Source organism: Letharia lupina, assembly GCF_014066315.1.
Source record: "Letharia lupina isolate WasteWater1 chromosome Unknown contig_5, whole genome shotgun sequence".
Taxonomy (NCBI): domain Eukaryota; kingdom Fungi; phylum Ascomycota; class Lecanoromycetes; order Lecanorales; family Parmeliaceae; genus Letharia; species Letharia lupina.
The window spans coordinates 1,151,871-1,175,522 of NW_023502974.1; the positions used below are offsets into that span (position 1 = coordinate 1,151,871).

Here is a 23,652-nt window from a genome sequence, read left to right on the forward strand (position 1 = left end):
TTTATTTTCTATTAAAATTCTAAGATTTCTTTTCAAATTATAGAACGAAATATAGGCTTTTAGATAAAAAAACGAATTTTTAAATTTAGTCTAATAATTATTAAAGCGTAAGAAATTCAAATATCGCTCATTAAAGTTCGCTTATTAAAGTTCGCTTATCTATTTACTCGATAACTCTAATTAAAAAAAAAATTATAAATTTAATTCATAGACCTTTACTCGTAATCTATAATTTAAAAAAAAAGTTAAAGGATTTTAATAGAGAATAAAAAAGTTATTCTATTTATAAATAACGTATATCTATTTTTTTAATTAGAAAGCTCGAGAGAGCTAGCGAGCTAAGTTAGATAGTCTAGCTAAAAAGCGTAATAATTTTAAATTTATAATTAATTCGAGTGAATAATCATAATCTGACTATGATTTCCAAGAAAAAAAATCTGATTTAATGATTTTTACTACTGAGCCTATCACGGGTTACAGCTGACTGGAACTGGGCCAGTTCTAGTCACTATGGTAGGAACACGATGGTGAGAGCATTTGAGCTCCGATATTTGGCAATGATTATTCATATACGAAGTGGAGGATTTTCGTTCTCTCCTCCCTCTCGCCTTCGATTCTACAACTACCCTTGAGCAGCCGACTGCAACAGTCCTCGTCCGCTTTCAAATCGACCGTAGCTCCAAAAACGCCCAAGAATCTTCAACCATGGGGAGTCTACCACCCCCCGACCTCCCCAAACCCTGGGTCTCGACACCTCTGATTGAGTCCGCCGCTCTCTCCAAAGCGGCAGGATGGTACACCCACCCATCACCCTCCGACGGCCTTTCTCCACACCGCTGACCAACCCCCCCGGACAGCCGCATCTTCCTCAAACTCGAAAACCTCCAGCCCGCCGCCTCCTTCAAGTCCCGCGGCATCGGCAACCTCATCCGCCGCACCCTCCTCACGCACCCGACCCCCCACCTCACGCACTTCTACTCCTCCAGCGGCGGCAACGCCGGTCTCGCCTGCGCGACGGCCGCCCACGCCCTCGGCCGCCCCGCCACGGTCGTCGTTCCCGTGACGACGAAGCCGCTGATGGTCGCGAAGATCAGGAATGCCGGGGCGACGGACGTGGTACAGACGGGCGCCAGCTGGGCGGAAGCCGATGCGTATTTGAGGGAAGAGTTGCTGGGGAAGGATAGGAATGGGGTGTATGTGCCGCCGTTTGACCATGAGGATGTGTGGGATGGTGCTGCTACGATAGTGGAGGAGTTGGAAGAGAAGCCGGATGCGGTGGTCTGCTCTGTTGGTGGTGGAGGGCTGTTTTGCGGCGTGATGCGGGGACTGGAGAGGCGGGGTTGGGGGGATATGAAGGTCTTGGCTTTGGAGACCAGAGGGGCCGAGAGTCTGCACAAGAGTTTGGAAAAGGGAGAGCTGGTCAGGTTGGAAAAGATTACGAGTATTTGTACCAGTCTTGGAGCGACGCGGGTTGGGGAGAAGACGTTTGAGTACGGGCAGAGGAAGAGTGTGAGGAGCGTGGTGCTTGAGGATCGAGAAGCGGTGATGGGATGTTGGCGACTGGCAGACGATGAGAGGTTGCTTGTCGAACCGGCTTGTGGGGTCAACGTGGCGCTGTGCTACGATGGCCGATTGAAGAAGTTGTTGCCGGAGCTCACGGCCGAGAGTAAGATTGTGGTTGTTGTGTGTGGGGGTGCTGCTGTCACGCTCGAGATGCTGATGGAATGGAGGGAGAGGTTTGGGCTCATGGAGGGAGAGACGACAAAGGATAAGGAGGTCCCGAGCACTGTGGCGACAAATGGTCATAACAAATGAGTGATGGATGAAGTGCTGTGAAAATCATTTCAATTAAATAGAGGGACCGTGTGAAAAATATAGATTCGAGCCAGACGAAAGAATATCTTACAGTCCTTAGCTTCGCGTTGAGATATACTTGACAAATTGCGTGACCGAGAACATTATAATCGTGAGTTCACACACCCTCAAAGACACATCACAACAGCTGTAATCTATACACAAAGACATTGTGATAACAATTTACAGAACATTCTGCTGCGACTCAAACCCTATCAGAACATTAAAAAAATAATAACTGCTTGGCTACTTGAGTATACGGACGACCCAACTGGGGCAACATTTCCGAAGGAGCGAAGTCAGGCAACTGACGGTGCGATCGCGTTGAAAATTTCCTTTTCTCACCAAGCAACCGTTTTTTCACTCCCAATATACCGGTAGGGACCTGAACCGGATGCATGCAGGTTGCCCAAATAAACAGGCGATCCCAACCACTTCATTCACATTCCGTGAGACCGATCGGATTCCTCCCCATCTCGTCTCTACCCTCTACTCTAGGAACCCCCAACGCATTCCCAGCCAAACCCCTTTACGAATTCCCGCCTCGAGCAGCCATCCGCATGCAGGTACAGCCGCATAATCTCTCTCACCGTGACCTGCTTCATTTCATGCACGTTTCGTCGACGGCGAAAAGCTGGGGACTTTGGACGGCCCTTGGCTTTGGGTCGTGGACAATGGATGCATGGGTCTTTGCGGAGTGGGCTCTCGGCACGAGACCGTTGGCGTGGGCGTTGATGGTCAGACTGGAAGATGAAGGGATTTTTGTCGTGATGAACGAGCTGCACAGGTCTTTGTGGATGACGCGTAGTCGACGTTCGTTGAAGTCGATAATTGGAAAACGGGGTCAGTTGCAAGGATGGATTGGAGCTCGATCCATTCGAGGGTGGCTCTAGCAGAGACCGTTCATCTGATCATGTTGTGCGGATTTTCGCTTTCTGATCGGTTTGCGATCCCGAAGAGACGGAGTGCAGTACGCATTCATTGACATAAATTTGTTTTTACAAAGCGTAATTGGACACCTTCAATCCGACTTCCCTTTCTAACTCGGTCCTCGATGCCTCCGTTTCCCCTACTGACCCATTCTGCCTACACGGCAACTGGATGCAACTCGACCTGCGCACAGCTACTAGGGATGCCCGTCGGAACAAAGAAAAACTCCCAAAAGAGCTGCGGGACGCCGTGCCACCAATCGCAAGCTGCGAATCGTAATCAGCCAACCAATGTAATCATGCAGACGAGAAAGCAAACAGAATCACGTACCCAACCACCCAACGAACACTCCAACTCCCCGCCCATCCCACTGCAAGCCTGACGCGTTGAAAGAGAACCCGTCCGTTGAGCCATACCCCGCATCGAACACAAGCTCGTTGATACGTACAAAGTTCCACGCTACGCAGAAGACGATCGTCAGTCCACCGTCACCGATCCTTGCTTGGCAATCAGGAAAGGACGAACGAACCGACGTCCAGATTCTCGGAGGGTTCCATGATCATGCCGAAGGGGACGGAGCTGTGCAGGTCGAATTGCTGATGCGTGTCGTTGAGGAAGCCGACGGTGTTGCTGGTGGGGGAGAATGGGAGGAGGGTAGCGTCGCTCAGACCAGGCCCTGTGGTCGTGTTAGAAGAGGCAGTGTCGGTGGCATTATTGACTGAGTGGGGTATAACAGAGGAGGGCGGGGGTTAGCGGACCGGTATGATAGCTGCTGACGTAGAGGTCATTTTTGTCGGCATTCCCGGCCCCGATTACGCTGGTTTTGAGGTAGTAGCGGCTTGGTGGAGTGAAGGTTGTATTGGCGGTTGAGTTGGTGGGATTGGAAGGGGTGACAGCGAGGGCGAGAGATAGGTTAATAAAGGAGAAGAAGACAGGGAGTGTGAAGTGCATTGTAAGTGTACTTATGTTTCGTGTAATGGTTTTGTTCTTTGAGAGAGAGGAAGTACTCAGGAATGATGGAGCAGGTATCAATTTCACTCCAATCTATCTTTCCACTCTTCCTCAGCGTATTGTTCTAGAGAGGATCGCTGAATACTTTGTGTTGCTCATTGATCCCCCCTGATTCGGGTACACAAGTATGCGACGTCTTGGCCCGTGCTCAGCCTCCTCATCCAATAGGGGACTTTTGGGATGCGGGGATAGATGAGACATACGTATTGGCTTGGCATCGAAGCCGACCGTGACCAACTATCTTGACCCATTGACGCGGGGAATTAACAAGGTGACTCGCATACGATGACATCCGACGTAAGCACGTACTACTACGCGCGTATTTGGAGCAGAGAGTGGAAGCAGGGTATCAAGTGGTTCATGTTCCCTGCTTCCATATCACAACTCTTTCTTTTGTGGGGAGCTGCATTCTTGATCACGTGCAGGGCGCCGTTCGAAAATTGGGGCATGTACAACAGTATACGAGGCTGCGTCGGACTAAAACGCTGTGAGAAAGATTTTTGAAGAGTAGGAGGCGATGTCGCTCAGGCGTCACAGAACACCAATCTTTGCACGCCACTTTCAGATTTCAGCATAGATCTGCCGAGAAGGAAAAAGCGCTGACGAAGAATAGGGAAGTGCCAAGTACGCTGGCGACGAGTTGTCAGGTCAAATGATTGAGGAGAGAAGGGATACTGTGCACTATGGGTAAAGGATTCGGTTGAATAGATGGGCGAAGTGGAAAATGTAAAATAGAAGCATGCAAAAATAGGGAAACGGATTCGACACATTTCATCTCAATGCCTGGGTATCTAAGTATTCATTACCGTCATGAAATTCCTGATTCAATTACAGACCGTGAACCAACCTCACGCACTGACCTGGTCCAAAGCCAGCAAGCTCCTCCTATAGTCCCAGTAGTTCTTTCGTATAGGATCATACCTCCTAGCCAACAACTCCAGCGCCTTTCCACTTCGTTCCTTGTGCTCCTCGGCGGCGTAGACATCCGCCAAAAAATCAAGCGCATGGCTACTTCGCACCTCATCCTCCTTCTCCAAATCCGCATATTGCTCCGCAAACCCCTTCAACTCCACGAGGCCTATGCCCTTCTTCCTCAGCACGCCCCTCAGATAATTCCACGGGGACTGGTTCTGCGGTGCCGTAGAGATTGCAGCCTTTGTGTACTCAACCTCCCGCTCTATTATCTCCAGCGGTACATCTGAGTCTGCGTCGCCATTCTTGATGCTATGCTTCTTCGAATCGGTATGTCGTGCGAACACGACAAACCAGCGGTGGTTCCACGCGCTATTGTTGCGGACATCGATCTGGAGGAGTGATTCAATGTAGGGTAGTTCGGAATCCCAGAGGGAGAAATGCCGGACGAGCCATTGGCGGTAGGACCAGACGTGGTAGTTTTTGGCGTCTTTGGCGAACATGAGGGCGAGGAATGCGGTTTCTCTGGGAGGTAGGGTAGGGATGTGGGACATGACTACTTGGCGGTGGTGCCTGCGTAGTCCGTAAGCTTCAGCTTTTGGCCCGTTCGCGGATTGCGGTATGAGTACCATATTTGAAAGTTCTTGGTATGTTTGAGAGCTACTGTATTCAGCCACTCTAGCTCCTCAAGAAGGTCTTTCTGCAACGAAAATAGCATGTCTGCTCTATAAAGCCTGCCATGTACTTGTCAGTAACCCGCCATTCTGGCCTTCTTTGTTTATGTACCAGACTGTGTAGTGCGCAGGGTTCATCCGGATAATTTCCTCTGTAAGCTTTAGAGCCCTGTCCGACTTCTCGTTCTTGGCCATCGCAGCTCGGAGATACGACATAGCTTCGCTGTATTCTTCAGTATAGGCGATTGCAGCCAAGGGATTAGGACCACCGTCATCTTGAGGGATGGGAACGACATCCACCCATTCGTCTGAGTCTGAGTATTTGCCCATCTTCCCAGAGGTACCATAAGTATGAGGTAATGTAATGAGTGACGCAAGGGCAATCGAAGAGGCCTCGTGGCTTTGAAGGATGATTAATGGCCGCTAGCTTGCCCATTCCTTTATAAGCCTTTAGATAAGGTTGCGCTAGCGCATCTCTCCATCATATCATATCTCTTTCTGAGGACTGAGGTACTGTCAATCTTTCCCGGCCTTTTCCAAGGAGCCAACAGGTAACAACAAATGTATGCTACAGAGCCACATGTTCTCCGAACTTCTATGTCATTCAATGACGACTCATACAAGTAATCTAAACCGAAGCCTGATTGGAAAGCTTGCACATTGCTTTCTCAATGCTCAAAACTCGAGAATCGAGAACATTTGAGAAGCTTTAACAGATAGATTGATGAATCAAAGCTTTCTACGCTAAATATATACATATGCCTTCGACTTTCTAGACCACAAAATCCTTCCCAAAAGCTCCTCAGTTGCTGTTCACCAACATCCACCCATTCAATTTTTCACGGCAGCAATTGTACATTCAATCTCCTTAACCGGCTTTCGCTCCCAAATCATTTCATATGGCTCACTTTCAGCCCCTTGTGAAGCCTGAGACGCAGCTCACTTCCTCGCGCTTTGACATGGACTTGGACTCTTCAGTGTTGGACAGCGTTGACTGCACTCCAAAGACGAAGAACCTGATGATGTCCCTGAAGAGAAAGGCCAGTCAGCTACTCGATCAGGGCTCCCCGCATACCACCTCCCCATTTTTGAAGTGGCGCCTCGCAGTGGTGGAAAGCACGCTCAGAGTGAGAGCGGTGCAGAAGCAAGCGCTCTCAGAAGCTAATACATTCTTTGACGACGCTGGTAAGCCAAAGACAGAGTTTGTAGCGCTAGTAAAGGAAGACGAGAAGGTCCTTTTGTCTGAGAAGGTATTTCTCCTGTCCGAGCGAAAGGTTCTCGAGGAAGATTTGAACGACATTGTCACTAGCAGGGAACAGCTGAAAGATGCTTACATCACCGAGCTCAGAATTTCACTTGAGGCTGCCTCAAGTTCAAAGGAGAGATTGCCAGGTCTCAAGGCTCCGAGATTAGACAGGAAGCAATTTCGGGATAGTGTCAACGAATATCTCGGCACCAAGACTGAGAACCCCGACACAGAAGACTCACGAATATGGTGCAATGTCCTCGGATACTGGTTGGGCTCTGGGTCAGTGAAATGCGCGCACATCGTTCCTTATTCCTGGAACACGAAGGACACGGCCCACATGTTCGGCAGCGATGAAGCCCCACTGACCAGCAGGAGGAACGGACTCAGCCTTCAGAAAAAGATCGAGGAAGGTTTTGACAATTGTTGGATTACCATAGTGCCCGTGGACTCAGTTGAATCTAGTCCCACGGAGTGGAAGGTTATTCTTCTAAATACTGCCGAAAGAGACAAGCCCTTCTTCGAAGACATGTCCAAAGAAACCGATCGAGGGTTGTGGAGATGGCGCGACATTGACGGGCGCAAATTGAGCTTCCCCAATGACAATCGCCCTGCCCGCCGCTTCTTATACATGCGCTACGCTCTCGCATGGCTGCACGCCGACGACAAGTCCTGGCCAGGCTTCCAACAAAAGCTGCCGCCCGGAGGAGTTTGGGCAAGTCCCAACAAACCCGATGGATATTTAAGAAAGTCGATACTGCTGGAAGTGGGAAAGAAGACGGGAGACAGGCTGCCAAAGGACTTGGTCAGTGCAGGCATTTTTGAGGATCCTGATACGAGCAGCGTCGTGCATGATGAGGTTGCGGGCATCAGGGTCGCTGAGCTTGTGCAGGGTCATCTAGACGGAATGAGAGATTCCAAGGTGGATGAGGATAGCAGGGAACGTGCTGGGGAGGAGGAAGACCTGATGGAAGACGAGTGAATCAAACGCGGTGACGGCCGCCACCCATGTCTCTGCACGGATGAGAGTGTCTCTGCCTCAAGGGTTTACCTTTTGCACCTCGATCATTAGCTTCACCTCAAGGGTTTACCTTTTGCACCTCGATCATTAGCTTCACCTCAAGGGTTTACCTTTTGCACCTCGATCATTAGCTTCAGGTCTGCCATCAGACCGCAAGGCTAGGAAGCCTCGAACTTGTGGCAAATATAATAGACCAAGAGCTATCAAAGATGCCCATGCACGAAGATTGGCCGATCCCGTGCGTCAGCTTCAGAAGATTCAGTCTGACATAGTTTGTGGTTCTCCACATTTTCGGCTCAAAAAGAAGTTCCGTAGTCCCCATCGTTTAGCGACTTGAAGCAATTTTTCCCACAAAAGAAGCCAAATCCGGAGGTGACTCTGCCTTCCAAGTATAACTACACTCATTTTAACCGATTGTCTAATGCCATCCCTCCATCCGCCACATCTTCCCCGCCTCTAGCTTTGGCACTTGCCAGATGCTCACTCAAAAACTCCCTCATCGCCGCAAGTGGCACGCCATGCCTCATCAGCGTCTGGTCATCCCAACTCGAATGCAACCCCACCAGATTCCCATCCGCCTCCGTCAACAACGGCGCGCCAGAATGACCCCAGTATGTCCATGCATCATGCATCAGCGTGCCGATCTCAGAATTGTCCTGCGGATCGACGCCACGTACCATACCGCGGAAAGCGCCCTCTGAGACTTCTATCAGATTGTATTTAGTCCTTCGCGCAGACGATGACTCCAAGTCATCACGACCAGGTTGGCCTATACAGATGATTGGCGTCTTCAGTGCCGGTGGATTGGACGAAAGGCAAGCGTGTCGAAACGCAGGGATTCGTCCCTCTTTGCCTCCATCAGTCTCGACCGCCACAACCTTCAACAGCGCCAAATCCCTTTTGGGATCCCACACTCTACACTCAACTTGCACAGCTAGGCCCGTGTAAAATAGGAGCCATCTCCGTCTGGAGTCAGCTTGGTACTCTGTTTCATCATCACCGAAGCAGTGCGCGCAGGTCAGGATCCAGCCTGCTGGATCGATGCAGATGGCGGTACCGGCCTCGTGTTGGGCAAAGATGAGAGTGGATGCTAGTGCGTGGAGAAGGCCTGGCGCGTTGGGTAGGGAATGGTAGGTGGAGGTGACGGTGGAAGCCAATTTCGTCTGTTTACGGTGAAGGAGTGTTAACTCCGAGGGCGACAGACCTGGGAGTTTGAAACCTGGTGGGATGATCTTTATCGGCGAGGAATTGGAGGATGTGTTTTGTGAGTTGAATGTGAGTGGTGGGAGAGGGAGAGGTTGAAGTTGCGGCACCAAGGTTGATGTGCTTGGTGTTGGGATGGATGCAGTTGATCGTAAGCTACGCTTGTTAGCCGACATTATTGCAGCACCAATAGTACCTCCTCATCACTTGCTCGACGTTCAGTCATAAATAAATTAACGCTTATTTTAGCTCGCGGGTAATAAAAAGATTAAAACGTTAAGCCCATAAGAAATCGTATATAAATTCATATATAATTGTTTATTTTCTTTATATCTTTTTCTTTATATAATATCTTTATTAATTTATTATATTATTAATATTAATTAATATATATTTTAGCGAGTTTATACTAGAATACTTTATAATAGTATAGATTTATTATTTTAAAAACATTTAATATTATTAAATATTTCTTTTAACGCTTATATGCCACCATAAGATCTATTTTAATAGGTATACTTGTAGTATAGCCCTGTGAGCCGAGATTGACGCGTGACTCTTGAAACGAGTCGACCACTGGGATGATCAATGCGCCGGAGATTTCGATCGCAACTTTTCGAAACTTTTATATGTGGGCATTATCCGGCGGGCCATAGATTCACCCGGCGGCATCGCTGGAGGCGGTGGTTGATCTTGCGATCTTCGCGAATATGTATGAGGTGGTCGCTCTCCAAAATCAAGAAGTGGACCGGATTCGGGCGTGCCTCGGCAGGGGTGATTGGCAACTTCAACCAGGAGTAGTGAAATGCATCTACGAGGATGTCGGCGAGACAAGCACTCTTCGACAAATGGTTCGGGTAGACCTGGGCACGATCAACCAGCCAATCAGCCAGCTAGATACAGAGGTCTGCACCGAAAGTCCTGCACCCGCACTAGTGCAGCCCTAACCCTACTTTCGGAAAGCGGCCCTGTAGAGGGGAAGCCTAAAAATATCTTCTCATAGCGTATGATGGGACTTAAGGTACTTCTTTTAGCCTTGATAGGGGCAGTAAGCCCCGAAACCTGGCTAGGGCTAGGTGCGATTCCGAAGAACTCCAGACGTATTGTTTAGGTAACCCTTTAGGTGGGGCGTTATCCGAAGTCTGAGCGTAAGAGTCTTGGCGGGTGCAGGACTTTCGGTGCAGACCTCTGTATGTTTGGCTACAACAGGAGGCTCCTTCCCGCGAACGACTTTATCCGGTCTTGGCGGGAACTTTTTAGAATTATGGCGGGGGACCTTGGTGCGGACTATTTCGAGGCCACGCAGAGGAAGTGGGGTAAAGACGAACTTCAGAAGGGTGGGCCGTGTCGCTTCCATGAGCACGGTGGGCGACCGGTCCCACAGGGCGACCCGACTTGCGACGATGAGGTGATTGAGCCGGCGGTATGTTCTTTCGCGACGTCCGAGTGTTTTAGCGACGAAGTCGAACCGCCGACATCGGACGAGCCTGTGGTCTTATCAATGCGTGAGAGAAAAAGGATGAAACGAACGAGGGCGCGGGCGCGTGAGGAGGCGGAGGCCTGTAAGCCAGAGCCCGGCTCTGCCGAGGACATTGTTCGCGACAATGAGGTCACCGATCGCTGGTTGAGGGTCAGCAACCCGGCCTCCGACTAACGCGTGGAGGCCAAGCTTGGGTACTCTGAAAGTACGCTGGAACCGCGGAGTGGGAGCAGAAGGATGTACGAGCGATGGAAATTCAGATGCTCATTCTGGAACATCCAAGACACTCAAGCACCTAACAAGCGACGAGACCTCTTCTCATCCTGTAAAATTGCGAAGAGGCTGAATGGTCTTCTGGAAGCATATTGCGGTATGGGCTGTCGAACCAATCGTCTGAAAGGCAATTACCAGGGTAATACAAGGCTGGCAATCTGATCGAGATGGCCACTTGTGATTGGCGAGCACAATGGATCGCAAGTTCTGATACAGTAGCTGGGCGATCTGATCTGAAAGCTTCCACCCACTGGAAGTCGCCTTGCTTCATGTGGCAGGTTTTGGTAGCCACCGCAGAATTTCCATCTCAATGGCGGCAAGTTCGCACCGTCTTTCCCCCATCAAGAACATCAGCTCGCCATGCCGATACCTTGTCTTTCGTCCCTTTCGCACTCCAGCCGAAGAGCTTAGCTTCACATTCGGTACAACTCTCCGATGCCCGTTTTGGCTGGACGACAAACGATGCCTCGCCGATGGAGGAACACCAGGAATTTCCAGTAAAGCGGACTTGCCGAAGTGGACGATTCTGGCACACTGCAACTCTGTACTCCATAGCAGATTCTCCACGCACAAATCACGATGCGTGACGTTGAAGTCATGTAGCTTCTTAAGCGCCCTTTTGGCGCTTGAGATCACTACATCAGCGGGTGGAATTAGCTCTAAACCAGGCTGTAGTCGAATACCGCCGCATGAAAGGAGTAAGAAATGTGTCATAGGATTAGGTGACTCCAAGTAACAAGGTCCATCCAGATCAAGCAGACCAAGGCAGACAGGAATAGGATTTCCTTGCAGTGGATGACAGCTTTCGTAGACGACAAATTCGTGAACCAGAGTCGGCACTTCGTCCGACCTGCTGCCTTTGCCAACAAAGGTGTAACCATGCGAGCATAGTAAGATTGCATACATCTGTCCCGAGCTGCCACCGAGGCCAAGGTGTTTGATTGCGTCAGTATGACTGCGATGGAGCTGCCGCTGCAACAAGTTGTGAAATTGGTCAAGGGTCAGTTCGCGCTTTGATGTCTTCGGATGCAGTGCGGCATTCGGACAGGCCGGATCGAGCTTTCGCGGAATCTTCGTCTTAGAAGAGTATCTCAAGCCACGAAGACAGGCTTGCGAACAATACTGGCGAGGTATATGCGGAGGAGCACACAGCATGCAGCCGGTATTGGTCATTCTCCCTGTGGTGGGCGGGGGCCGGGTACTGCCATTCCCATCATTTGGCGAGGTTATGGAGGCAGCCACGGGGACACGACTGTGGCCTTTTTGTGTGCGGGAACGTGTGGCCGGTCGAGGACGAATCAGCGAAGAATGGTCACCACCGTCATCGTCAGAAGTATCATCGGTACAATGATAAGATCGATCTACCTCCGGTGAGGATATATCCTCGCTTCCGTTTTGGTGGCCTATAGTCTTCTCTGCCTGGCGACACGAAATCAGGTGTACTTGACAATGGCGACGAGGACATCAAATTCAGCTGCGCCTCAGGATCCACGAGAAATCGTGCGTTGCTATCGACCGCATTTCGAATCCAATCAGCATCTCGTTTCTCCGCCGACAGGCAGCAACGAACGAACACGGCATTCTGGCACACGCTGGTTTCCTCGATATTCGCTGTGCTACTTCGAGGATTATCTTGAGGCGGAAATGAAGAGTGGTAGAGTTCAGTTCAGGAACATGAAAGTACACAGCCACGCCGGTATAGCCAGGCGGACGCTATCCCAGTTGTGATCATATAGACGAAGACCTGCGTAAAGACCGCAACGATCGTATACGTCGGATCATTAGTCGCGCGCGGGCTGTCGATGATCGGTTTGGTCTCGAACCTCTTTTGGGACGACCTGTTCCGTTGTCTAGTGCAGTTCGCAGAGCTTCTGCCGTGAGCTTATGGGAAGGCTTGAGCTCCAGCAGTGTGATCGGTCCGCCTCGATTCCAGACGCCGTCCACAGGGGCAAAGGCTGCCTTGGTGTCATCATCGGGATCGCCTCGGGGGCTGAAGCTGACTTCGAGGCCTGGAACGCCATTGCTGGGAGTGAAAGCTATGAAGTGGTTGATGATATCTTTGACTGGCGTCACCTTGGATAGATGGATGTCCTGTCCTGTTCTGTTCTGTTCACAATCTCATCAAGCGATAATCGCAGACTAGTGGCCGGGTTGCTAACGCATTGGTGAGAACAGGTATAGCTACGAAGCGAAATCGGTAAGAATACGAGTAGAAGCTGCTAGGCGGAATACTGGATGTTGTGTAGAGAGCGGTGCTGGATTGGGCGCCTACCTGGTCCAAGAACATGGCAGCTTTGATGATGGCAATAGCTTCAGCTTCAGCAATTCCATCAGGTGAAGAAGGCTCAACTGCTGAAATCTGCCACCATTTCCAGTAGCTCACGCCATTCCCGTCACCAACCCCTTCCGGAATATACTCTCTGCCTCTTTATACCTGCCTTCTTTCATCGCAACCTGTCCATCTTCATCCCTCAAGCCCGCCATCTCCTCCCCATCAATCTCCCTAAGCGCCCGCTCCTCCCGCCGCAGCGCCTTCGCTTCATCCACCTTCCCCAGTTTTCCCAACACCATTCCCAAACTATGCATCGCCGTCGCGATCTCCGGATGCTGCGCCCTTAGCACTTCCCGCCGCAGCGCCAGCACCTCCCTCGCCAGCCCTTCGGCCTGCTCATACTTCTCTTGTCTGAGCAGGATATTGACCTGTTCCCCCATTATGCGCAGGGTTGGTGGACTCCATGAGCCGTTCACCTGTTGACTCAGCTGTAGGGCCCGCTGCAGCAGTTCCGCCGCCTCAGAGAGCTTGGCGTTGTCTTTGTCGTTGTCGGGACCCTGGTGGGCAAGCACGGCGGCGAGGTTGTGCATCGTGGTGAGGGTGTTGGGGTGTGAGATGCCCAGGGTTTGCGTGTCGGATTCCAGGACGCGGCGGTGGAGGGATTCGGCGGAGGCGAGGTGGCCTTGGTGGTGCAGTGCGGCGGCGAGGTTGTTCATGGTGCAGAGCATGCCTGGGGAGGTGGGGCTTTGGTTGAGGGATTCTCGGGTTGTAAGGACTTCGAGGAGGAGCGTGGCGGCTTCGGAGTATTTGCCTTGTTTTGTTAGGGCGGCGCCTAGACTGTCCTTCAGCGCGAGGGCGGTGAGAAGGTGATGGTCTTCTATAGAGGTATTTGCCGGCGTTGGCTGAGGCTCCGCCTGATTCGAGGGTACGAGACCCTGTTCTGGGGATTGAGGGAAAGTCTGAGTCATTCTTGCTGATTTGTTACGGATTGCGCAAATGCTATAGGGTAGTAGTCATGATGGAAAAGGAAAGCAGAGAGCGTTGAGATTTCTTGGATTTTTGGTATCATATATGGGAAGAACAAGGAAGAAGCGCAAGGACGTTCAATCTCGAGTTTCTTTCGGCCAATAACGAATTCGGACAGAGCTTTACGGCGGACGACGGCTGACACTACGACAAAACCAAAAAAAAATTCTCTTTTCGTTTTTTTCTTCGCGATTTCTAGTAACTCTCTTCAAAATATTCTTTTTAGAATATTCTCAACTCTTCGAGAGGTACTTTTTAAGGCACTCTTTAGGGGCTACTCTCCGGGGTACTCTCCGGGATACTCTTCGAGGTACTCTCCAGGGATTCTTCTGGGTATTCTTCGAGGTATAGAGGTCTGCACCGAAAGTCTTGCACCCGCCAAGACTCTTGCGCTCAGACTTCGGATAACGCCCCACCTAAAGGGCTACCTAGACAATACATCTGGAGTTCTTCGGAATCGCACCTAGCCCTAGCCAGGTTTCGGGGCTTAATACCCCTATCAAGCCAAAAGAAGTATCTAAAGTCCCATCCATGCGCTATAAGAAGATATTTCTAGGCTTTCCCTCTACAGGGCCGCTTTCCGAAAGTAGGGTTAGGGCTGCACTAGTGCGGGTGCAGGACTTTCGGTGCAAACCTCTGTACTCTCCGGGGTACTCTCTCGGGTACTCTTCCGGGTACTCTTCCGGGTACTTACGTTTTATGAAGTTCTTCGCAAAAAAAAAAAAAAAAAAAAAAATTACGGGACTTTCCGCGGAACTCCCCGCGAAGTTTTTTTTTTTTTTTCCCCAGTGATTTCTCGAGTAAATCTTTAAGAAACCCCTCGAGTAACCCTCTAAGTACTCTCTAAAATACCCTCCTCGAGTATCTTCGAAAGTATACCCTTAAATAATCTCTTAAATCCTCCTTGAGTACCCCATAAAGAATCCCTTAAAGTATTTCTTTAAAATATTTCTTTAGAAAATCTCTTCAAATATTTTTTCAAAGTCGCAGGAAGAAAAAAAAAAATTGAAGAAAAAAATCGGTTTTGGTTTTGTCGTAGTGTCAGCCCTCGTCCGTCGTAAGCTTGGCTCACAGCGCTCGCCCAATTAATTGCACGGTCATTGTTTCCGCGTACGTCGATTCGGTGCATCACGCCCGGGAAGGACATCTCTTTCTGTTTGAGTCAGGGGACATTCCCGCGAGAGGGGTCGAATGAACGGCCGAAAAGACGGTTTCTCGTTAATTCTCTTTTTTTGGTGTATGGAGGAGGGATACGGGCTTAGATTGCCATTTCTTCTGGCAGCTTTCCCAACGGCTGTCGGTGTGTCGACGCCATGGTGCTTGCTCATGCATCCGGTGACGCTATCGTTGACGGATTGCGGGGGCTACGCTGGGGACGCAGGATAGGACCCACCTACTCCGCAGACGATGGTCAAAACATGTGGAGCAGAGCTGGTAGCAAAAGGCGTCAGGGATCGGGGATCGTAATAGATAATGAATGTTTTGTAAAGATTTACAGAATCAGGTAGTTCCAATTGCCGGCCCTCTGTCAACGAAGGACATCCTCCATCTGACTCCCTTAACGCTTCGCTAGATCGCGCGGATGATTCTGATACTGCGGTGTAATCAAGACCAAGATACTATGAGACATTTGAGGAAACGATAGTGGTGTCCAGCCGTTAGATATCCTCGCTCCCATGCCCCCTTCGCAATTACGATCTCGGCCCTCTTAGACATAGTAGCGTCTGCTATCCCTCGAGCTCCTTCGATGAGTTGATCCGCCACCACCGCTGCGTGAATGTCCGCGCCTGTACATAAGAGTCAGCAAAATTTCAGGAAAACACCTGTTGATAAAATTATGGCATACCTCGAGTCATGACTCCTCCTCCTCCTAGTCACCTCGGTCTTGTACTGCACATTATCATCATCCTTGGTCCTGTGCATGAAGAGCAAGATCATGAATGTGATGAAGAAGAAGATGCAGTTCATGATGCCGAACGCGAAGCTCGCTTTTTGCATTGCGCAGTCCCTCTTGACACTGGCTGAGATTCCACTCGATCCCGAGACCCCATTGGTTCCCACGCTCAGGTATGTTGGGCCACTATCACTGATGCTGGAGCAGTTGGCTTTGGCGATGCCGCGAAGTTCGTAGACGCCGGCTATGAAGGCGCCGACGAAGCAGAGGTCGACGAAGGCGACATAGAGGGTGGATCTTTGGGTAGATTTGCGGCGGAACAGAGTGACGATCGCCCATACGGCTGCGAGGGTGGAGACGATGAAGAGGGTCCTGCAAGATGAATGTGTTAGTATCAGGCACCGAATCTGCGCCTGATTTAGGGTATGGAGCTCTTACAAGATGGAGGCTGGGCTGAGTCGATTTGCTTTCTGGTTGACACTGACGAAGTATGCCTAGCTTGGGTCAGTCCAGGCCTAAGGTGATGAATGGGACAATGGCATCTGAACTTACAAGCATGCCCAATGTAGGAATGAGCGTGACGATCTGGAACAGCCGCCAGAAGGTGAAGAAGATGTACCCGAGCATCGCAAAGTATTGACTGAATGTCGATGGCGGCTAATGCGCAGATGTAGGCCGATGCCTTTGAGTATAGCAAGCGGTTGATGAGCTGAGGTGCGAAGATGAAGCTGTAATTATCGGGATGGAGACCGGATTGATGGGTCTGGCGATTGGTTGGGTGGAAGGCCAAACAAGCCGGATTCTGGTATCCGGGGAGCTGCAGGACTTGCAGACTGGGTGTGAATTTTGCGCAGTTGTTTCTGATGAGCTTTAGAAGCTGGGCCCCGAGTGTCCTAATGTACTGAAGGCAATGTCTGAGATGGAGGGATCTTCGTCGGTCGGGGCTAGTCCAACGGTAGAGCAGCTTTGTGTAAAGTAGGATGCTTGATTGCTGTACAGTCTTGCGTCAAAGGATGACGTGTGATTGTGTGTGTGTGAGAACAGGTCAGCAAAGGAATCAGAAGTGAAGGATATGTACGAGTCGGAAAGTTGCGGAAATGGAATGGAAGAAGCCTGTATTTGTGTCGCGGCAGTGGATGGTGATTTGATACTTAGGTATCCCTGCGCGAGAGGGCTGGGCTGTCATCGCGGGGCTGGAAATGCCAAGACTGTCAACCCCAAAATCCTTGTTTGCTGACATGTACCTTAGAGTAGTATAGCCCTAAGATCGACGGCAGGGATCATCTCCGCCAAAATCCTCTTCAAACATGGTCCTGGGACGTTGAAACAGGATCAAGCCCGTGCTTCATCAGCTTGCTACCAAGGCAATTGCCGTCTTCTGCATGGCCAACAGCGCATTTTGTGAACATGGTATATCAGTCTTGCAAGGCAAATGGCGAGATCGGCCTGCAGTGCGCTTATGATCTAATAGAGAGACAAATCAACTCCCCAAGACTCATGGCGCTGATCTATCTGCTGCTGCATCATAACGAGCCGGTAAAGAGAGGTGGAGCTTGGAAACCTAGCCAGATTTGAGTGGTGGCTCCTCAAAAAGAATCCCGCTTGGAGATGTGCTTCACTCCAAGTAAAAATACTATGTTTCCCAGCCATTAATTTGAGCCATCAGAGATCTGAAATGGATCGGCATTTAATGATATGGGGTGCATTTCATCAAATACGTTACATGCTGGGTATCTAGTATTCAATCTTCAATTTTTGCCGGTAGTCCGGGCCAGACATACAAAGTACACCTGCCCAAGAGGCAGCCAGCAGAATAGCGACATGTAAAACCACAAGTACCACTGACGTTCCAGGCCTTGGACTGTTGAAGATGAGATCAAGCGCAGCCAGACCCAGCAGAAGGTACGCTACCATAGGATTGGCAGCCATCGGCGCACAAGATATGTTGACAGAGACGATCTTGAGCAGCAGGAATAGGATCTTCAGGGTCCGCCGTGCAAGCAGACTTTGGAGGTCAACCTTCGAAAAACGAGACCTCTGTGCCGGAGGTGCGGTAAGCTGTGGCATCTCATGCCTGGTGGGCGAAGGGAATTGCCGACTCAATACTAGACTTCCTCCAGGACTCGTAGCTTCCGCATGGTCGCTCTCTCCTTCTCGTGCTGGTGCTGTTGGGGATTGATTGCGCTCCTTGTGCAAAGACGCCAGTCGAAGCTGGGCAGGGCCGCCTGGTCGAGAGAAGCCTGTAGACATCCTTCGAGCCGGCGTAGACGGTCTAGGACTGTCGACAGGCGAGATCCTGGAATCATTCCTTAGGTCCTCGAACATGAGCCCTGCCGATCTGGACCTAGAGTCCGAGATCCTGTCGAGTCCGGAGTTGGTCTTTATCCCGAGTAGTATAGCTTCTGCAGTAGGCCTTCCCTCAGGATCAAGAGAGAGCAATCGTCTGAGGAAGGTATACAGCTGTTCAGGCAGGTCAGGCCGAAGCTTTCTCTCCTCGTGAAGGCCTGACCAGGTGGTAATCTCGTTTCGCAGCTGATCTAGATCCTCATTCTCTTCGTTAAGAATGTCCGCATGGCTGTAAGGTAATCGTGCAAAGCAGAGAAAGTAGAGAATCATGCCAAGAGAGAAGATGTCACTCTTCCTTGTGAAATTGCCATACACACCAGACGATTGACGGCGTAGTACCTCTGGAGCGCAGTAGGATATGGTACCCGTGGCACCAGTAGATTTCCGTACCATATCTTCTACTTGGACTTCTCCAAAGTCGCTGACTAATACCCTTGGTCTTTCTCCTGTGCCATCATCATGTAGCAGGCAGTTGCTCGGTTTTAGGTCACGGTGAATGTAGCCGTTAATGTGGAGATGGTTCAGACCCGAAGTTATGTCTTTGAAGAACGAGTAGATTTCCTCGAGCGGGAGCTTTCGACCATACAAATCCTGAGGCGGTTCGGGTTGGTTTTTCGAGCGGCGTCTAACGCGTTCCTTGAGATGATGAGGGGAGGTTGCTCTCTTGGCCGAATTCAACACATAGCCGTGGAGGTCTCCAGCGTTGCAATATTGCTGTAAGATGAAAGCGCATGGCACGCTCGGCCCGAAGTTCGACAGCTTCACGTCTTCCAGCCACACGTGATGGTATCGCACCAGATGCTTGTGCTCAAGCTGTTGAAGAAGCTGGACTTCGATGAGCACATTTTTGAGCCATTCTCGGTCATCTCCCACAGGCACCCTCTTGCAAGCGAAGTGCCCTATTTCGTTTCCATCTAAGAGATGTGTGACCAGCAACACGACTCCTTTCCCTCCTTTTCCAAGCTCTTTTTCCACGACGTAACATCTCTGAAAGTACCCTGGACTGAAGGCGGTTTCCGAGATACCAGGCGGAGCGGCTGGGGAAGCCGGTGGGCTATCCACATACGCGCGCTGGTCGGGGGATCTCGGGGAACTATTCTGAGGTCTCACCGGCTCTACCAGTCTTCTCCGTGGAGAAGGCGGGGCTGTGGAGTTTGGCGATCCGTAAAGGCTCTGATGTAGCCGAAAGTAATCTCGATGAACGAATCCCCCAGTTTGACTTGGTTCCGGACCACCATGCTCTTGACTACCCGTACTTCGCTCTCCTCGCAACGGCTGGCGGCATGCAGGGCATAATGTTAGGTCGAGCTGGCCATGGGAGGCGTCGCGGAGGACTAGACGTTCTGATTGGGGTTCGTAGACAACGACGGCATTGTTGTGACGACTGAGGAAGAATGAGTAGATTGCACAGCGACAGAGAAGATATCAGACTCACAGGACAACTTCTCGGCTGGTCGGTTGCTGATACGGTACGACCGATAAGACCCTCGAGTCCATTCGATCGATAGAAGGCATGGTCAATGAGGCATTGCGGAGCAACGTCCGGCTTCACTAGTCACAGCAGTCATGGCGGAGTGTTAAACCCGTGGCTGTGCATATAAGCTTGCGCAGTCGTTAGACACATCGCGAGGAGATGCGTCGAAGATGGGCGAATGTATGGCGATTCATGTGCTCGTAGAAAATGTTGAGTGGAGTTGGAATTGCTTGGCTACTGAGGTCAAGTCACGTGCCCATCATCTAAAAAAGCTTCTCTTCTAGATTCATAAGTGTTTCACTTGTGATTCGCGGCTCAATATATTGGTAACTAGGTCTGAATCAGGTCACTCCCTGAGGATGATGACGAGTTCTTGACCAATGACTGCGGACCTCCCTCCCTCAATCCTTGACACCACGCCCTAGACCGATTTGGCACCGTTACACAACCCCCAGCGACAAACTCCCTGTTGACGAAGAAATCGAAAGTCATTTCTACATAACGTCCCCAATGAACAGCGTGTCGTGCAATACCCTCTAGGATCGCTACTAGTTGAAACCCCTCCAGTGAAACACTCGACTCTGAATTATGCATGACAAAGATCCATGATGAATCAGTGGAAGTCGCCTGGCTGACATTCTCGATTTGGTCGTCATTGTCTAGCTGCGCTAGTGTCATCATGAATTCCAGAATCGCCGAGAAGATGGCGGTTTTCGGGACCCGGTTCTTACGAAAGTCGAACTCGATTCGATATTCGACATCATTTGACCCTGTCATGGCAAGGAGAGTGGTGGAAGAGTTCGTTGCGTTCAGTGATTGAGTGCTCAGCGCCCGCCTTTCTTGTGCCAATGTTTCGCTGGGGTCGGCCCAAGAGTTGCTGGATTGCTCTAGCGAAGGTACATCGTTCTTGTTGTCGAATACACCAACATAAAGAAGCTGGCCGCGATACGACTCGGTAAATCTTGCCCCATACAGAATCTCTTGGGTCATGAGATCGATGGCAAGGGTCTTGATCGCATACACAAGATTGCAACGGACCTGCACATTTCGAAGTCAGAATGTTTTCTTTGGAGTAAAAGAGCTAGGCTACAAAACAAATTGAGGGACTGAAACCGGCCTACTGCTCGCGAGACGTGTCTTGTGGCTCAATACCAAGGGTTTCAACCAGGAAGGACTTGCTCCGAAAGTGCACTTACGAGCTGCCCTTCAGGACCACCTGCTGCAGCATTGATTTGTATACGTATCGGGTCGTCCGCATACTCCGTATCAGTGAAAGTATAGCTGGCTATGTACTGATCGCAGTCTTTGATCGCTTCACGCTTGACTGCGTTTATGAAACCAAGGGCAACTTGATCTATGGTGAAGCCCTCCGACCTAATTGAGATGTAATCGAGGGACAAGTCTGCAAATCGATTGTTGAGATTCGTCACGTTCCTTATAGACAGAATGGTTAGTCCACGGATGTTTCATACAAGAACCCAGAGACTCTCCTGGTCTTCACTGCCTGCTTATTTGGAGGGAGATTTACGTAATACCTGGTGCTACCAAAGCCCTAGCAGCGAATTCTTCGTTATATTGTGGAGTAACGTCAGCGTTGCTGGTGACGGCAAACGCTACCAATACGAAAATCCAAAGAAAATGGCTATAGGATAGGAAAGGCATGGTCACGAAAGGAAGAAGATCAAATCCGGAGGTTGAAGATCACAAGGGAACTGGCTGACAGAATGGCGGCATGGAGGCAGTCTGAGATATGGAGCCGCAAGAAATCCGACATTGCGTGCCCAACATTATGATCTATCCACACAATAGAGCACAAAGCGAAACGTGTCGCATAAGACTCAGCGCTGAGGACGCTTGTCGCTTACAAAAAGTGCGGCTCTTGACCTGAAGTGCCCTTGACTATCCTCAGAGCAGCTCCGCATATAAGCGTGGAGAAGGCTGAGAAGATGGGGACTCGCAAATCGCATGGTCAAAGATGGAGAAGTCTGTGCGATTGCTTAGAATACAATTTCGTCGACAAATGAAATTGGATCTTTACCCATCGGAAGAGTCAATCCACCTCCTCGAACCGGCCTTCCTGCAAGGCTTGCTCGACTGGATTCAAGACGTTAACAACCCCCGTAGCTTTCAGCTTCTCAAACAGTACGAATAGCCTTTCTGCTTCTCTTTCCTTTTCCTCGTCAGTCATCTCTGGCCCAAAATCCTGGGGCTCCATGTCGCGCCTTTGGCCAGTGATAGGGTTAATTTCTTTACCATCTACAGTAGTTAGTCTTCCCTCTAGATCGTCGCTTCCGTCTTCACCCTTGAGTACAGTGTCTGGTACAGGCAGATCATGCGTCATCAAGAATCCGGCAGCGAAACCGTAACCCACGTTTCGCACAAATGATGTTGCGTCTTTGTTAGATATTTCGAAGAGGAGGCTTGAAATGCCTTCGCGAACATTTGGTGCTACTGCCGAGGTAGACAGCCGAAGCAAGCACGAAGCCAATGTGTCTGAATTCCCTAAAGGCTGAGCGCGTTCTTCGTTTGAAGGGAGGAGAGTCAATCGCATATGCGTCTTGACAGAGAAAGGTGCCAGGTCGTAGGTGCGGCGTAGGAGAGTGATGAGAGGAATGACAGTGGTTTCTAGGAGTTCTTCTCTGATGGTGCGGATGGCGGTGTCGAGAATTGTTACAAGCCGGCTAACATTGGTGTTTGGATCAAGATCAGGGAAGAACGAAGATGTTTTACCATTCGGAGCGTTTTCAGATTCCTTGCCTTGGAGGTCGAGATTGAGGAGGGCATTAATTAGTTGGGTTACTGGCGATTGCAAAACAGGTGTCTGGAGTTGAATGTTTTTGAGGATCGCCAAGATTGGGGAAACTGTACGGTCAAAGGCGGAGATTCGGTGGGGATAGAAAGAGGTCAGATTAAACAATAGTTTGAGGGTCTCCGTCAGTGGGGCCCAGCCGGAGAGAGATCGAGAGTTGCTAGCTGGACTTCTGTCGAATTGCTCGGCCTCATGACTGATATTCTGTGTGTCGTAAGCGGCAAAATACCTGGTGACCTGGGCGGAGCGCAAGCAGCTTACCTCGTGTATTTTCTCGGCCAAAGGGAAGTCGTCGAAGAGATTGTCAAAGTTGTAGGTGGTGTCATACGTCAACAGGAAAAGGATCCGAGAACACAAGAGTTCGTGCTCTTGACTATCCTAACGCGGGACTCAGCAGGGAGTAACTGCTCATGATAGTTAGAAATGTACGCTTAGTTTTCTTGCTACCTTGATAGCATTCCCCTCTTGCACAAATGTCTGACGTGTCTTGCTCTCCAGCAAGAGAATGTTGGCAATACACCTCAGGGCCACCCGAGATGTTCCATCTTTAGGTTCCGAATCTTCGAATGCGTAAAAGCACAAAGTCTGGACTCCCTAACAAACGATCGGTTAGAGGGTATACGTCTCAAGTAGATCGAAACATTAATTACCTTCTGAGCGAAAAGCGCAGCATCTTCCGCTGAAGTGATGTTTGACTTAAGGAGCTCCAATTTCTTGAGTTTCTCTAGAAGTGCATTCTTAGGCTTTCATGCCATGGCCATTACCAAGGCTTAGCTTCTTACCTTTCTGAGGTAGACACTGTTCCTCTATATCGACCTCGAGGATACTTAGGAGCCTTGCAATTTCGTCTCTCTTGGCTTCAATTTCGCATTCTAGTTAGACATTCCCTGTTACACTTCCCGTGACTTCCCGTAAGTATTATGCTTACCTATGCCGTTAAGTTGCAGTCCTGTTCCCATGTTGCTTCCAAAATTGGTGGGGTTGAGTCCATAAGACGGATGTTCAATGGCGAGAAGGGCGTGGGGGTTGATCTTCGACTCGAGTAGTGCCCGAGGTTTATCCGACATGACTCGTAAATTATTCTTGACGTGCACGCGTTTTTCGTGTTTGGCGTAGGTGAGTATGAGCAGGCGCCGCCCAGTACTGATCATTCTTCATGTAAATGCTATGCTTTGCAGGGCAACGACTCAAGGAGCTGCTACTTGGGTGTGAGCAAGGTTCAATGGA

At 50.2% G+C, this 23,652-nt stretch overlaps 11 protein-coding genes across 11 annotated transcripts; 3 read left to right on the forward strand and 8 right to left on the reverse strand.

The window, feature by feature from the left end:
• Positions 1-705: 705 nt before the first annotated feature.
• On the forward strand, positions 706-1,815 carry HO133_008592 (uncharacterized protein; the record flags this gene model as incomplete). Its single annotated transcript, XM_037299457.1, has 2 exons — positions 706-794; positions 858-1,815. The coding sequence occupies 2 exons, from the start codon at positions 706-708 to the stop codon at positions 1,813-1,815; spliced, it is 1,047 nt and encodes a 348-aa protein (XP_037155458.1).
• Positions 1,816-2,940: 1,125 nt separating this feature from the next.
• On the reverse strand, positions 2,941-3,735 carry HO133_008593 (uncharacterized protein; the record flags this gene model as incomplete). Its single annotated transcript, XM_037299458.1, has 4 exons — positions 2,941-3,050; positions 3,115-3,243; positions 3,314-3,460; positions 3,543-3,735. The coding sequence occupies 4 exons, from the start codon at positions 3,733-3,735 to the stop codon at positions 2,941-2,943; spliced, it is 579 nt and encodes a 192-aa protein (XP_037155459.1).
• Positions 3,736-4,643: 908 nt separating this feature from the next.
• HO133_008594 (uncharacterized protein) lies at positions 4,644-5,711 on the reverse strand (the record flags this gene model as incomplete). Its single annotated transcript, XM_037299459.1, has 3 exons — positions 4,644-5,280; positions 5,337-5,441; positions 5,494-5,711. The coding sequence occupies 3 exons, from the start codon at positions 5,709-5,711 to the stop codon at positions 4,644-4,646; spliced, it is 960 nt and encodes a 319-aa protein (XP_037155460.1).
• Positions 5,712-6,280: 569 nt separating this feature from the next.
• Positions 6,281-7,609, forward strand: HO133_008595 (uncharacterized protein; the record flags this gene model as incomplete). Its single annotated transcript, XM_037299460.1, has 1 exon — positions 6,281-7,609. The coding sequence occupies one exon, from the start codon at positions 6,281-6,283 to the stop codon at positions 7,607-7,609; it is 1,329 nt and encodes a 442-aa protein (XP_037155461.1).
• A 440-nt stretch (positions 7,610-8,049) lies between these two features.
• Positions 8,050-9,027, reverse strand: HO133_008596 (uncharacterized protein; the record flags this gene model as incomplete). Its single annotated transcript, XM_037299461.1, has 1 exon — positions 8,050-9,027. One exon carries the CDS (start codon positions 9,025-9,027, stop codon positions 8,050-8,052), a length of 978 nt encoding a protein of 325 aa, XP_037155462.1.
• A 1,088-nt stretch (positions 9,028-10,115) lies between these two features.
• On the forward strand, positions 10,116-10,505 carry HO133_008597 (uncharacterized protein; the record flags this gene model as incomplete). The annotated part of the gene is made up of 2 exons (XM_037299462.1): positions 10,116-10,274; positions 10,299-10,505. The coding sequence occupies 2 exons, from the start codon at positions 10,116-10,118 to the stop codon at positions 10,503-10,505; spliced, it is 366 nt and encodes a 121-aa protein (XP_037155463.1).
• Positions 10,506-12,332: 1,827 nt separating this feature from the next.
• HO133_008598 (uncharacterized protein) lies at positions 12,333-13,844 on the reverse strand (the record flags this gene model as incomplete). Its single annotated transcript, XM_037299463.1, is given in 3 exon segments — positions 12,333-12,710; positions 12,877-13,024; positions 13,039-13,844. 3 exon segments carry the CDS (start codon positions 13,842-13,844, stop codon positions 12,333-12,335), a joined length of 1,332 nt encoding a protein of 443 aa, XP_037155464.1.
• Positions 13,845-15,610: 1,766 nt separating this feature from the next.
• Positions 15,611-16,423, reverse strand: HO133_008599 (uncharacterized protein; the record flags this gene model as incomplete). Its single annotated transcript, XM_037299464.1, has 4 exons — positions 15,611-15,689; positions 15,749-16,168; positions 16,235-16,290; positions 16,349-16,423. The coding sequence occupies 4 exons, from the start codon at positions 16,421-16,423 to the stop codon at positions 15,611-15,613; spliced, it is 630 nt and encodes a 209-aa protein (XP_037155465.1).
• Positions 16,424-17,530: 1,107 nt separating this feature from the next.
• HO133_008600 (uncharacterized protein) lies at positions 17,531-19,639 on the reverse strand (the record flags this gene model as incomplete). The annotated part of the gene is made up of 2 exons (XM_037299465.1): positions 17,531-19,526; positions 19,578-19,639. The coding sequence occupies 2 exons, from the start codon at positions 19,637-19,639 to the stop codon at positions 17,531-17,533; spliced, it is 2,058 nt and encodes a 685-aa protein (XP_037155466.1).
• Positions 19,640-19,946: 307 nt separating this feature from the next.
• HO133_008601 (uncharacterized protein) lies at positions 19,947-21,278 on the reverse strand (the record flags this gene model as incomplete). The annotated part of the gene is made up of 3 exons (XM_037299466.1): positions 19,947-20,654; positions 20,813-21,050; positions 21,145-21,278. The coding sequence occupies 3 exons, from the start codon at positions 21,276-21,278 to the stop codon at positions 19,947-19,949; spliced, it is 1,080 nt and encodes a 359-aa protein (XP_037155467.1).
• Positions 21,279-21,666: 388 nt separating this feature from the next.
• HO133_008602 (uncharacterized protein) lies at positions 21,667-23,576 on the reverse strand (the record flags this gene model as incomplete). Its single annotated transcript, XM_037299467.1, has 6 exons — positions 21,667-22,629; positions 22,687-22,803; positions 22,855-23,019; positions 23,076-23,149; positions 23,208-23,297; positions 23,354-23,576. 6 exons carry the CDS (start codon positions 23,574-23,576, stop codon positions 21,667-21,669), a joined length of 1,632 nt encoding a protein of 543 aa, XP_037155468.1.
• Between the last annotated feature and the right edge of the window lie 76 nt (positions 23,577-23,652).